Below are 13,535 nucleotides of genomic sequence, written 5' to 3'. Positions count from 1 at the left end.
TGTTTGCTTCGCAAGGATATTGACGTCATACGGATGCTCGTCGAATGTAGGCTACTTCTTCTTCTTCTTCTTTTGTTTTTTTATGGCGGTTGGCAAGCAACCTTGTAGTGTGCATTACCGCCACCTACTGTAATGGAGTGTGAACCGAGATGGATCCCTGTTCTATATTCTTTTATTTAAACCAGTGTTTTTTAAATATGTGTATAAATGCTTTTTATCCTATATGTTCTGTATTCAATCCTAATATATCTTCCACTGCTAACCTAATATTTTCTTTCGCTAACTTACTTTCCAGTATTTCCCTTTCTCTATTATATTTCTTTCAATGTACAAACCCCGTTTCCATATGAGTTGGGAAATTGTGTTATATGTAAATATAAACGCAATACAATGATATGCAAATCATTTTCAACCCATATTCAGTTGAATATGCTACAAAGACAACATATTTGATGTTCAAACTGATAAACTTTTTTTTTTTTGTGCAAAAAATCGTTAACTTTAGAATTTGATGCCAGCAACAAGTGAAAAAGAAGTTGGGAAAGGTGGCAATAAATACTGATAAAGTTGAGGAATGCTCATCAAACACTTATTTGGAACATCCCACAGGTGAACAGGAAAATTGGGAACAGGTGGGTGCCATGATCATTCACAAACAAGGATGGGATGAGGGTCACCACTTTGTCAACAAATGCGTGAGCAAATTTTTGAACAGTTTAAGAAAAACCTTTCTCAACCAGCTATTGCAAGGAATTTAGGGATTTCACCATCTACGGTCCGTAATATCATCAAAGGGTTCAGAGAATCTGGAGAAATCACTGCACATAAGCAGCTAAGCCCGTGACCTTCGATCCCTCAGGCTGTACTGCATCAACAAGCGACATCAGTGTGTAAAGGATATCACCAAATGGTCTCAGGAACACTTCAGAAACCCACTGTCAGTAACTACAGTTGGTCGGTACACCTGTAAGTGCAAGTTAAAACTCTCCTATGCAAGGCGAAAACCGTTTATCAACAACACCCAGAAACGCCGTCAGCTTCGCTGGGCCTGAGCTCATCTAAGATGGACTGATACAAAGTGGAAAAGTGTTCTGTGGTCTGACGAGTCCACATTTCAAATTGTTTTTGGAAACTGTGGACGTTGTGTCCTTCGGACCAAAGAGGAAAAGAACCATCCAGATTGTTATAGGCGCAAAGTTGAAAAGCCAGCATCTGTGATGGTATGGGGGTGTATTAGTGCCCAAGACATGGGTAACTTACACATCTGTGAAGGCGCCATTAATGCTGAAAGGTACATACAGGTTTTGGAGCAACATATGTTGCCCTCCAAGCAACGTTACCATGGACGCCCCTGCTTATTTCAGCAAGACAATGCCAAGCCACTTGTTCATCAACGTGGCTTCATAGTAAAAGAGTGCGAGTACTAGACTGGCCTGCCTGTAGTCCAGACCTGTCTCCCATTGAAAATGTGTGGCGCATTATGAAGCCTAAAATACCACAACGGAGACCCCCGGACTGTTGAACAACTTAAGCTGTACATCAAACAAGAATGGGAAAGAATTCCACCTGAGAAGCTTCAAAAATGTGTCTCCTCAGTTCCCAAGCGTTTACTGAGTGTTGTTAAAAGGAAAGGCCATGTAACACAGTGGTAAACATGCCCTTTCCCAACTACTTTGGCACGTGTTGCAGCCATGAAATTCTAAGTTAATTATTATTTGCAAAAAATATATAAAGTTTATGAGTTTGAACATGAAATATTTTGTCTTTGTAGTGCATTCAATTGAATATGGGTTGAAAAGGATTTGCAAATCATTATATTCCGTTTATATTTACATCTAACACAATTTCCCAACTCATATGGAAACGGGGTTTGTATTAAAACATGTCCTACACTTTTTATCTGTTGGCAAGAATCACACAGTCCTGTAGTATGTTTCCCTATCAATTTTAATGACCTATTTAAGTATGTATGTCCTAATCTCATTCTAGTAATAATGTCTTCTTCCTTCCTATTTCTATTGCCTCCTCTCATTATACCTACCGGTACTCTCTTCTGGACTTTGTAATACTCTCTACCTTTTGTTTCCTTATTCCAATTATCCTACCACTTTTTATTGTGTTCTATCTTAATGATGTTCTTCACTTCTTCTTTGCTGTGCTTAGTCTCCATGTTCACTTCTGTTTTATTAGTTGCTTGTTTTGTGTTTCTACCAGCTAATTCATTCCCCACAACTCCTTCATGAGCAGGAACCCAAAGAAATGTTACCACACCTCCCGCTTTATTTATTCTATATATTGCCTGAAGTATTTCATAAACTAGATCTTGTCTTGTTTCTGATGCGATGTTTTTAATGCTGATCAATGCACTGCTGGAGTCCGAGCACACGACTGCTTTCCTTGCTTTATTTTTCTCCATCCAGTTAACTGCCATATAAATTGCAACCAATTCCCCCGTAAAAACAGATAACTTATCGCTGCTTCTTTTATTCAATACTATGTTTCCTTGTGGGATAACTGCTGCAGCTCCTACTTTATTATTTATAGTTTTTGATGCATCTGTGTATACCATGATGTTGTCTAAAAACGTTTCCTCAATTCATTGTTCTATCTGGTAACTATTTAAATTTCTATTCTTTAGTAATTGCATGTTTACCTTTGGGTTTTCATACATCCACGATGGTATTGCAGGGATTGGTACTCTAGGGCTAACTTTAATATTGTCAATTTGAGCTTTATTACATATGTCTCCTATTATCCACCCAAAACTATTCATTTTTTTCTTCTCTTTTTCTTGGCAATTTAGTAGCACTTGATGAGTCGGATGTCCTTGCTTGGACCCTTTTAAGTTTGCCCAATAAACTGCTGACAGTTGATTTCTCCTCATGTCTAAAGGTTTTTCATTCATTTCTACTTGTAATGCTGCCACTGGGGTTGTTTTAGTAGCTCCACAACATAACCTTAAAGCCTGTGACTGGATCCTGTCTATTTTTCCAAGTAATGTTTTTGAAGCAGATTGATAAATAATACATCCCTAATCAATAACAGATGGAATTGAAGTGATATATATTGCTTTTAATGTCTGCCTATCAGCCCCCAATCTTTACCCCTCAACGTCCTCATTATATTTAACACCTTTTTACTTTTCTCCACTATTTTGCTGATGTGGGTTGACCAGTTAATATTTTTATCAAACCATATTCCGAAATATTTAAATACTTGTACCTCTTCTATAGTTTCTCCATAGAGTTTAATTTGGAGCTTATTTTGTACTTTCCTCTTTGTAAAATGTATGACTTTTTGTCTTTCCAACAGAGAATCTTAAACCCCAAGCCGTTCCCCATTCTTGAACATTCTTTATCGCTTTTTGAATCTTCTTTTCTATATGATTAGTATTTCTACCTCTCTTCCACATCACTCTATCATCACAAACAGTGCCACCTCCACTAACCCTTCCACTTCACTAAAAACTTCATTTATCATTATCGAAAATAGTACTGGACTTATTATACTCCCTTGCGAGGTCCCATTTTCCACTTCATAAACTCTACTATATTCATTCTCTATTTTTACTAATATTGTTGTACTTGTTAAGAAGTCTTTTATCCATCTATACATTTTCCCTCTAATCCCAATTGTATTTAGTTTTATCAGCAACCCCTGTTTCCACAACATATAAGCTTAAAGAATACTGCAATTATACTTTCTTTATTTATTTGTCCCTTTCTAATTTCCTCTTCCAGCTGCATTGCTGGGTCCTTTGTGTTTCTTGCTTTGCGAAATCCACTTTGGTAGTTTTTTATTAATTCTTTTGACTCTATATAATATACTAGTCTTTCATTAATCATTTTTTCCATTACTTTGCCTAAATTTGAGGTCAATGCTATCGGCCTATAATTACCTACCTCTTCCGGGTCTTTCCCTGGTTTGCATATTGGAATTATTACGGCTTCATTCCACTAAGCTGGTAATTTTCCTTCTTCATATATCCTATTATATAATTTCAAGGCCACTTCTTTGCCAATGCTACCTACATTTTTGATCATCTGATAACTCACCTGACCTTTCCCTGGTGTCGTATTTTTAACCTTTTTCAATATTCGAACCATTTCATTCAAAGAAAATCTCATATCTATAGTGTTGGTAAAGCTATTATCGTTGACTTCCATCATTTCCCCAATATTTAAAGTAAATATTTCTTCTCTCTTTTGTTTTTCTACATTTCTCAAATTATCATTACTGTGCACTTTAACAAATGTTTTTGCTAAAAGTTCTGCTTTTTCTTTACTTTCTACCACACACCGTGTCCCATCTTTCATCACATGATTTTTATGTTCACTTCTGATCCCTGACATTTTCTTGATCATTCCCCACACTTGGCCTAAATGAGTAGTTCTATTTAGTGATTCACAAAAAATTGTTTCCAATAGTGTTTCCTTGTCTTTTTAATAACGTACTTTACTTTAGCTTGGTGCCTTTTATATTGGATCATATCTTGGAAATTATGTGTTCTTCTCAATATTCTAAATGCTCTATTCCGTTCTTTTATTGCGTCTGTGCACGCTTGTGTCCACCAAGGCACTATCTTCCTTCTTTTGCCTATTCTACTCCTTGGTATGCTCTGTTTGGCGGCTTCCATTATGCACTTTGTAATATCTGTATTTAGTTGTTCAATATCGTGATTTATATCCACTTCCTTTAATGTAGTGGTTCTTAACCTGGGTTCGATTGAACCCTAGGGGTTCGATGAGTCGGGCTCAGGGGTTCGGCGGAGGTCAAGACACACCCGACTCATTGTGTAAATAAAAACTGAACAGCCGATATGGGCATCTACATCAACTATATGATTTGCCTGAGAAGCTGGACAGGACAAAAAATAAATAAAAATAAATAAATAAATAAATTCTCCCTATCTGCGTATTACGGATACGGCAGTAGCAGAAGTCAGACTGATTTGCAGGTGTGTAATTTGTTGTGAGTTTATACACTGTGTTGGTTTTGTTCTTTGAACAAGGTGATGTTTATGCACGGTTCATTTTGTGCACCAGTAATAAAAACATGGTAACACTTTAGTATGGGGAACATATTCACCATTAATTAGTTGCTTATTAACATGCAAATTAGTAACATATTGGCTCTTAAATAGTCATTATTAAGTACTTATTAATGCCTTATTCGTCATGGCCTTATTATAACCCTAACCCTCTTATCCTGGCCCTAACCCTTTAACCCTAACCAACAAATAACTCTAAATTAAGTCTTTGTTACTTAGAATATGTTCCCCTAGTGTCCAAAAAACTCTTAGTTAAGTCTTTGTTACTTAGAATATGTTCCCCATTCTAAAGTGTTACCAAAAACATAACTTTGTTTTGAATTTGAAAAAAAAAACACATTTTATTTTTCACTAAAGAAGGGTTCGGTGAATGTGCATATGAAACTGGTGGGGTTCGGTACCCCCAACAAGGTTAAGAACCACTGCTTTAATGTCATGTCTGTAATTTCCCTAAATTGTCCCCAGTCACCGTGACTATACTTCCATCTTCCTTCTTTCTTAGTGCTTTCTGTCCTTTGGTTTATGTTTATGTGAATGAAGATTGGGTAGTGATCACTTCCTATAGTGCTGTCTTTATTAACTTCCCACTCCACCTTTCCTGCTAACCCTTGTGACACTAGTGTTACATCTATTGCTGTTTCTTTACCCGTAACTATATCTAACCTTGTTCCCGACCCATCATTCACACACACCAGTTCTTTTTCCTCCAACAATGCTTCCAATGTTTCCCCATTCCAGTCATCCCTTTCACCCCACACTGTGCTATGTGCGTTAAAGTCACCACGCCAAATTATATTTCCACTCCAGTGCTCGACTATTGTTTGTAGTTGATGAATTTGTAATTTCTTGCATGGATTATAGAAGTTTAGCACTTTGTACCTTTCTTTATTATTCCATACTTCTACCCCTACTATTTCTAGTTCTTGTTTTACTTATAATATTGTATAATGCATGTTTTCTTTAATAAATATGGCACATCCTCCTCCTTGCCCATCATTCCTATCTTTATGTATTGTTATATATCCTTTTATTATGAAGTTCAATTTTGTCTTCAGCCATGTTTCTTGAATACATATTATATGTGGTTTAGTTTTCATATTATTAATACATCCCTTTAGTTCCTGTCCGTTTGCTATTAAACTTCTGGCATTCCACTGAACAATTAACATGGCGTTGGATTGTGGTCACATGACTCCGTCTCGTCTACTCTCTGTAGTTCACCTTGCACCTGTTCCCAAGATAGTTCTTTTAAATTTAAAAACTTTGCTGCTGCTTTGACAATTATTTGGGGACGGCGTGGCGCAGTGGAAGAGTGGCCGTGCGCAACCCGAGGGTCCCTAGTACCAACCTCGTCATGTCCGTTGTGTCCTGAGCAAGACACTTCACCCTTGCTCCTGATGGGTGCTGGTTAGCGCCTTGCATGGCAGCTCCCTCCATCAGTGTGTGAATGTGTGTGTGAATGGGTAAGGGTGGAAGTAGTGTCAAAGCGCTTTGAGTACCTTGAAGGTAGAAAAGCGCTATACAAGTACAACCCATTTATCATTTATTTATTTATTTATTTCTTGCCTGCAGTTTATTACGTATGCCAGGAACACAACTAGCTTGTCCATGGAAATTCCCGTATTTGCTGCCTCTTGTTTTTTATTACTTGAACTATTCTCACCTCTGTCTTGTTCTGTACTATCTTAATTTCTTACTTTAACTGCCTCTGCGTATGTAATATTTCTTTCTACTCTGATTTGCTGTACTTCTGTTGCCTGTTTCCTAATGACACATCCCCCATACGCTGCTGTGTGATACCCACTTGACCTGTTCATTACTTCCACATTGTCCATATTCATGCTCCCCTCCACACCTTCCACATCTCATCTTAGCACGACACACACTGGCTATGTGCCCATAGCGCTGGCACTTGACACAGCGTACTGGGGGTGGGACGTAAGCTCTAACGTAAAAGCTTAAAAACCCTATCATAATTCTTTGCGGGAGGACTTCCTGGACAAACTGTACTAGCACAGATTCGCTCTCCGTCTTTTCTCCATTTCTAAATGCCATCATTCTCGTCATCATTTGTCTTTGCAATTCTTCTAAATGTTCACCCCTTGGGATTCCTGTCACGACTCCTCTTGCCCCCTTTCGTTTATCCCACTTCCATTTTTTCCTTTATTATCTTGTTGCACAGCTTTTGCTACCGCATTGCTTTATTCTTTTGCTCTCCATTTTTACATTTAATCAAAAGTAGTCCGTCCCTAAGCACCTTCGCTATCTCCACCTCTCCGATGTCCTTCTTTAACCCCTTAACCAGTGTCATCAAACTTACGTCATTCATGTCTTGACCTGATTTAAATGTATATATGATCTTGTAATTATCTTCCATAGTCTTTTTCCTCTTCATCGTCTTCGTGTACTCTTTTAGCACTCGATTTTCCTTCATGCCCTCCACTCCCCTTCTTTCCTCTCTCCCCTCTAGTCCTATCCACGTCCATACCTTCCTCATACATCCCCTCACTATCCCCTTCCATCTCGATCCAGTCACAAAACAGTTTATGCACAACTGCCAAAAAGATTTACAAACCCCGTTTCCATATGAGTTGGGAAATTGTGTTAGATGTAAATATAAACGGAATACAATGATTTTTAAATCCTTTTCAACCCATACTCAGTTGAATATGCTACAAAGACAACATTTGACATTCAAACTGATAAAAAAAATAAAATTTTTGCAAATAATCATTAACTTTAGAATTTGATGCCAGCAACACGTGACAAAGAAGTTGGGAAAGGTGGCAATAAATACTGATAAAGTTGAGGAATGCTCATCAAACACTTATTTGGAACATCCCACAGGTGAACAGGCAAATTGGGAACAGGTGGGTGCCATGATTGGGTATAAAAGTACATTCCATGAAATGCTCAGTCATTCACAAACAAGGATGAGGCGAGGGTCACCACTTTGTCAACAAATGCGTGAGCAAAATGTTGAACAGTTGAAGAAAAACCTTTCTCAACCAGCTATTGCAAGGAATTTAGGGATTTCACCATCTACGGTCCGTAATATCATCAAAGGGTTCAGAGAATCTGGAGAAATCACTGCACGTAAGCAGTTAAGCCCGTGACCTACGATCCCTCAGGCTGTACTGCATTAACAAGCGACATCAGTGTGTAAAGGATATCACCACATGGGCTCAGGAACACTTCAGAAACCCACTGTCAGTAACTACAGTTGGTGGCTACATCTGTAAGTGCAAGTTAAAACTCTCCTATGCAAGGCGAAAACCGTTTATCAACAACACCCAGAAACGCCGTCGGCTTCGCTGGGCCTGAGCTCATCTAAGATGGACTGATACAAAGTGGAAAAGTGTTCTGTGGTCTGACGAGTCCACATTTCAAATTGTTTTTGGAAACTGTGGACGTCGTGTCCTCCGGACCAAAGAGGAAAAGAACCATCCGGATTGTTATAGGCGCAAAGTTGAAAAGCCAGCATCTGTGATGGTATGGGGGTGTATTAGTGCCCAAGACATGGGCAACTTACACATATGTGAAGGCGCCATTAATGCTGAAAGGTACATACAGGTTTTGGAGCAACATTTGCCATCCAAGCAACGTTACCATGGACGCCTCTGCTTATTTCAGCAAGACAATGCCAAGCCACGTGTTACATCAACGTGGCTTCATAGTCAAAGAGTGCGGGTACTAGACTGGCCTGCCTGTAGTCCAGACCTGTCTCCCATTGAAAATGTGTGGCTCATTATGAAGCCTAAAATACCACAACGGAGACCCCTGGACTGTTGAACAACTTAAGCTGTACATCAAGCAAGAATGGGAAATAATTCCACCTGAGAAGCTTCAAAAATGTGTCTCCTCAGTTCCCAAAAGTTTACTGAGTGTTGTTCAAAGGAAAGGCCATGTAACACAGTGGTGAACATGCCCTTTCCCAACTACTTTGGCACATGTTGCAGCCATGAAATTCTAAGTTAATTATTTGCAAAAAAAAAAAAAGTTTATGAGTTTGAACATCAAATATCTTGTCTTTGTAGTGCATTCAATTGAATATAGGTTGAATTTTTTTGCAAATCATTGTATTCCGTTTATATTTACATCTAACACAATTTCCCAACTCATATGGAAACGGGGTTTGTAGATACTCTCACTGTTAGCCACCGCTCCTTGGTTTACTTCCGCCTCCCTCCGTCTTTTCGGACCGCTCGAATGTAGGCTACGTGTAGTAAATAATAGTTTAAAACAAATCAATAGACAAAATATCCCTCACATTTTTTATTATCATCACAAGTCAATTTTACTGTATTTACAATATGTAAACAAGAACGAGACAAGCTTAAATCAGACATGCTCACTTATATTTAATACCAGACAAAATGTAGCCTCTATGTATGTCTACTGTTTCAGTCCGACCAGAATTTACATCACCTTCGGAAAAACAGTGACACAGACTTTGCCCAAACAGACATTCATGAGTAATTTATTGTCCAATAAATTTGACACATTGTGACGTGAATTTCTCAAAACGTATTATAAAAACATATAACAATAAATATTGTTCATGTATCTTCTTACAAAAACTTTGTACAGGTAAATGTAGATATTTTTAATAAATCACATATATTTTGACTTAGGCCTATACAATGTGGGATGACAAACAAACCACCAATGACATGAAAAGGACATTTGGAAAACCCAGAATACTTCTGATGGTTCGTGGTAGGAGAACCACGTTGTTCATTGTTCCTGTCATTTTAATGTGTAATGTTTATGTAATTGTATGTGTAACTTTGCTACCTCTTGGCCAGGACTCCCTTGAAAAAGAGTTGTTTTTTAAATCTCAATAGGATTTTACCTGGTTAAATAAAAAATAAAAAATAGCTGTTTCAACATTTCTTTCACTGTATAAAGAGATGTTTTTAAAAAACAACAGCTTATTTGAGTGCAGCATTCAACCTCTTAGTGTAGCAAATGTGCTGTGGTTTGATACAATTCCGTTCAGACATGACAGACAAAACCACGGAAAAATACACACTCACATTTGTTTTTAAGACGCAATATTCACAATTCACATGATGAATCCACAAAAACACACAAAACAAACATGTCAACCAAGCATTTCGGAATGGAAACCATAAAGTGAATTGTCACAGAGCAGGCATTGAAGCTTGAAATGTGACAAGGACCAAAATTGCCTTGCCATGCATGCCACAATGTAGTGAAACAGTTATGTCACAGTGACCCCAGTATTGTCCTTGCTTTTGTCAATATATGTGGGGGAATTGCTTTTTTCTGAGATGGATGAGGATAACAATGGTGTTCCTGTTGCTGCTGCTGGCAGAGTCTGTGTGACAGGGGAAATGCCTGTTGATTTGACTGAAGGGTCTACATTGGGCTCCACCTCTGGTTCCTGTTGGGAAGCTGTAGCTGGAAAAAAGGAAAAACACATTAATATCTGCTTTGGTTTGAGTCCATCAATGTAAAACAATAGCAGGCCTCTGGTGGCTCCTTGGTATAAAAGTGCTGGGAAACAGTACACATCCTTCATGCCTGCTACTAAAAGCAGGAGAAGAACATAGATAGACCTGGATAAAAGTGAAGCTGTTTCGTGACCCTATACAGTTAAGGACGTTTTGCAAGCAATTGTAATCTAGTTTAAAAAAGAAAATCTTGCAAACTAAAATAAGGGAAATGTGCAATGCATTTCCAAAAGATATGCAATAAAATGACAGTATTGTGACAGTATAAATCATCAAATGGGCTTTGTGGGACATAACAGGACTAATTCATTGAATACAACATATACAGTATATAAACATACACATAACTGATGATTTCTGCATTTATCACAGGAAGCAAAAACACATGATGCCTTAAAACTCTGTTGACGCTCATATCGGTTTTTCTATTTTTGCTCTACTGCAGGCTTTATCTATGCTCAGATTTTAACAGTTAAAAATAAATGCATTATTATTGTAATGATACTAAAGCAAAAGAGCATTCACTTTTAGAAATAAAATTAGGGTCATGCTTTGTTTCTTCTCTTGATGGCCCTCAAAAGTACTCAAATGAGTTACCTAACCTTTGCAAGTAAACTTCAAAGGATAGACAACATATTACCAAATATAAATGAAAAAGAGATAGCAAAATTAGTTTTTTACCAGACTGTGTGCAGGACTTCATGTGTTCTGGCCAATGGGCCTGTTGGCAAGGGTAATCACAGTAGCTGGTGTTCCAACAACAATAGAAGATGGCCTCCTTCCTACAGTTAGCACACCACTGTTTCTTTTTGGTCTCATCCACAGCCTGCTGCTTTTCCACCTCCATCTGCTTCTTCACCTCTGCCACCAGTCTCTCTTTCTCCTGCTCCAGACTCTGCCTCATCTCTGCCATTGTCAGTTCTATGTGAAGACGACATAAGAAAATAGTCATTGAGTGTTTTAGGATTGAAAAGCTAACTACCAGGTCAACATTCAAGTTATCTTACGATTTATTCTATTGTATAGAGACAAGTACAGAGATACATTTTTTCCTGGATGTAGGAAACATACCCAGATTGTGCTTCATCTCAGACAACTCTTGTTGATGCAGCCACTGAAGTTTGTCAATCTCTATTCTCAGCCTTCGAATCTTTGGAAAGACAAACCGGTTACCAGCAATTCTTGAAAGGTATCATCAAGAGCAATCAATAAAAGCTTTACCTCTGCAATTGTATTTCCGGAAGTGCTTTTGGAAAGGTCATTGTAGATTTCGGTCATTGTCCCTTTTATTGTGTCCATAATCTGAAAGGGTTTGCCACTGATTGTCATCTCAAAACATTGAACGTATTAAAAACATAACATTATTTGCTACTTACTTTGTTTGTGTATTTGGCTATATCTGCAGCTACATCTGCAGAAGCAGTTGGGATTGGAATGTCTCCTGACATGAAGGAAGAAGAGCTACCTGAAGCTGAAGTACTCTGAGGTGAGTCTTTTTGTTGGACTAGAGGGAATTTAATGGAGAAAAAAACATTTAGATGAATTCAGAAAGTATGGTACATTCGATAAGAAGTTGAATGCTGGTTGTGGTGTAAACACCTTTGGCTGCTTGTCTGGTCTGGTAGCGAGTACTTGAGGAAGAACTGGTCTGTAGTTGACCCTGTGTCTGCACATGTGTCTGCACACTTGACTGCTCTACATTTTGCTGCTTCTGTCCTTGACACTTCTGGGAGGAATTCTGCAATTTGGTGGGATTCCAAACGACTGCTCGCTGCACAGCCTGGGCAGTTTCCTTGGGCAATAGAGGGCGCTGTTTCTTTATGGTCGGCGGTACCGGCGATGTTGATGCAACTGAGGTGGAGGGTGTGTTGGAAGTGCTGCTGGTAATTGAACCAGCACTGGGCTGGCCAGATGCTGCAGTGGAAACATTGTTGACAGCACCAGAAGAAGGCTGTGAGCTGTCTTTTAATTCAGGAGTGGCAGAAGGGGCTGCTGCAGTGGAATTGGCTAACTTACCTGGAAAGAAGCAAACATTATTTACTGTCATACAAGAATCACAGAAAATGTGTATACTGTATACGTAGTATATTTTACCCTCTAATTTGGCTGTACTGGAGTCTTTTGGATTTTTGGAAGATGAGGCTCCTACATCTTTTCTTGACCTCTTAGCGTCACGGCCTCCATGTTCATCACCGAGGTCAATCACCAGCTCTCTTTCAGAATCAGAGTCTTGCTCGGCCAAAGATGTGGAAGCAGGTATTCTACTCTCCTCTGGGGCCTTCGGCTTGTCAGTGAGGGACTGCGAATGAGTAACTCGAGGCTTCTCTTTGGGGGCCTCTTCTGGTCCATTGCTGTCCTGCTTGTCTTTAATATGTGGTTCAGGGGTGGATTTATCCCTGGTCACTGCAACTGCCTCCTTAGACTCTGCATCTGCACTTGCTCTTGGCCTCTTTCGATCCACTTTAACCTTGTCGTCATTGGTGGAACTTTTTGGCTTGTGTTCCTCATCACTGATATATTCGCTATCACTTGAGTCAGATTTTTCAGAGTCCTCTGTGTCACTATGGTCAACACCTTTATATACATCTTCTGAAATCTCATCTATTCCTGCATGAGGGGAAAAAAGGGTAAATGTTAAAATGTTTTTTTGATAAATACTAAAACATTAAAAAGCAAATGTACAAAGATTTGTGTTGTTGCTTTGAAGCTCCCTCTACAGTTTGAGACATATACATTCCAACCAGCTCTCAAAAGCATTCCGTAACGTACAAGACAGCATCTACCTAATGTCAAGCTAAAGAAAGTAAAGCAATTTACACAGAGGAACTGCACTTTTTTGGGAATTTTGCCTATCGTTCAAAATCCTTATGAGAGACAAGAAGAAAAATTATTTTCTTTTGGCATTTAAATTTTTAATAATCAGCTTGATCTAGGTCAGTGGTTCTTAACCTTGTTGGAGGTACCGAACCCCACCAGTTTCATATGCGCATTCACCGAACCTTTCT

The 13,535-nt window shown here is 38.6% G+C and overlaps 1 protein-coding gene across 6 annotated transcripts in view; it reads right to left on the bottom strand.

Annotated features, from left to right (window-relative positions):
* Positions 1 to 9,512: 9,512 nt before the first annotated feature.
* Positions 9,513 to 13,535, bottom strand: part of LOC133618720 (MYND-type zinc finger-containing chromatin reader ZMYND8-like) — a 44,443-nt gene continuing 40,420 nt past the window's right edge. For 4 of the 6 annotated variants that reach the window (XM_061979334.1, XM_061979344.1, XM_061979351.1 and 1 more), the window contains exons 15-21: positions 12,625 to 13,137; positions 12,130 to 12,546; positions 11,907 to 12,034; positions 11,752 to 11,832; positions 11,602 to 11,680; positions 11,212 to 11,451; positions 9,513 to 10,477 (exon numbers count right to left, since the gene is read on the bottom strand). In XM_061979334.1, the coding sequence (XP_061835318.1) occupies positions 10,278 to 10,477; positions 11,212 to 11,451; positions 11,602 to 11,680; positions 11,752 to 11,832; positions 11,907 to 12,034; positions 12,130 to 12,546; positions 12,625 to 13,137 (1,658 nt within the window). In that variant the 3' untranslated portion in view covers positions 9,513 to 10,277. The remainder of the gene's footprint in view (positions 10,478 to 11,211; positions 11,452 to 11,601; positions 11,681 to 11,751; positions 11,833 to 11,906; positions 12,035 to 12,129; positions 12,547 to 12,624; positions 13,138 to 13,535) is intronic. The other 2 variants (XM_061979370.1, XM_061979380.1) reach the window with 1 other exon arrangement.

This window comes from Nerophis lumbriciformis, linkage group LG01 (genome assembly GCF_033978685.3).
Source record: "Nerophis lumbriciformis linkage group LG01, RoL_Nlum_v2.1, whole genome shotgun sequence".
Lineage (NCBI taxonomy): Eukaryota > Metazoa > Chordata > Actinopteri > Syngnathiformes > Syngnathidae > Nerophis > Nerophis lumbriciformis.
Note: the sequence above shows the minus strand (reverse complement) of the source record. Positions and strands in the feature narration are given on the sequence as shown.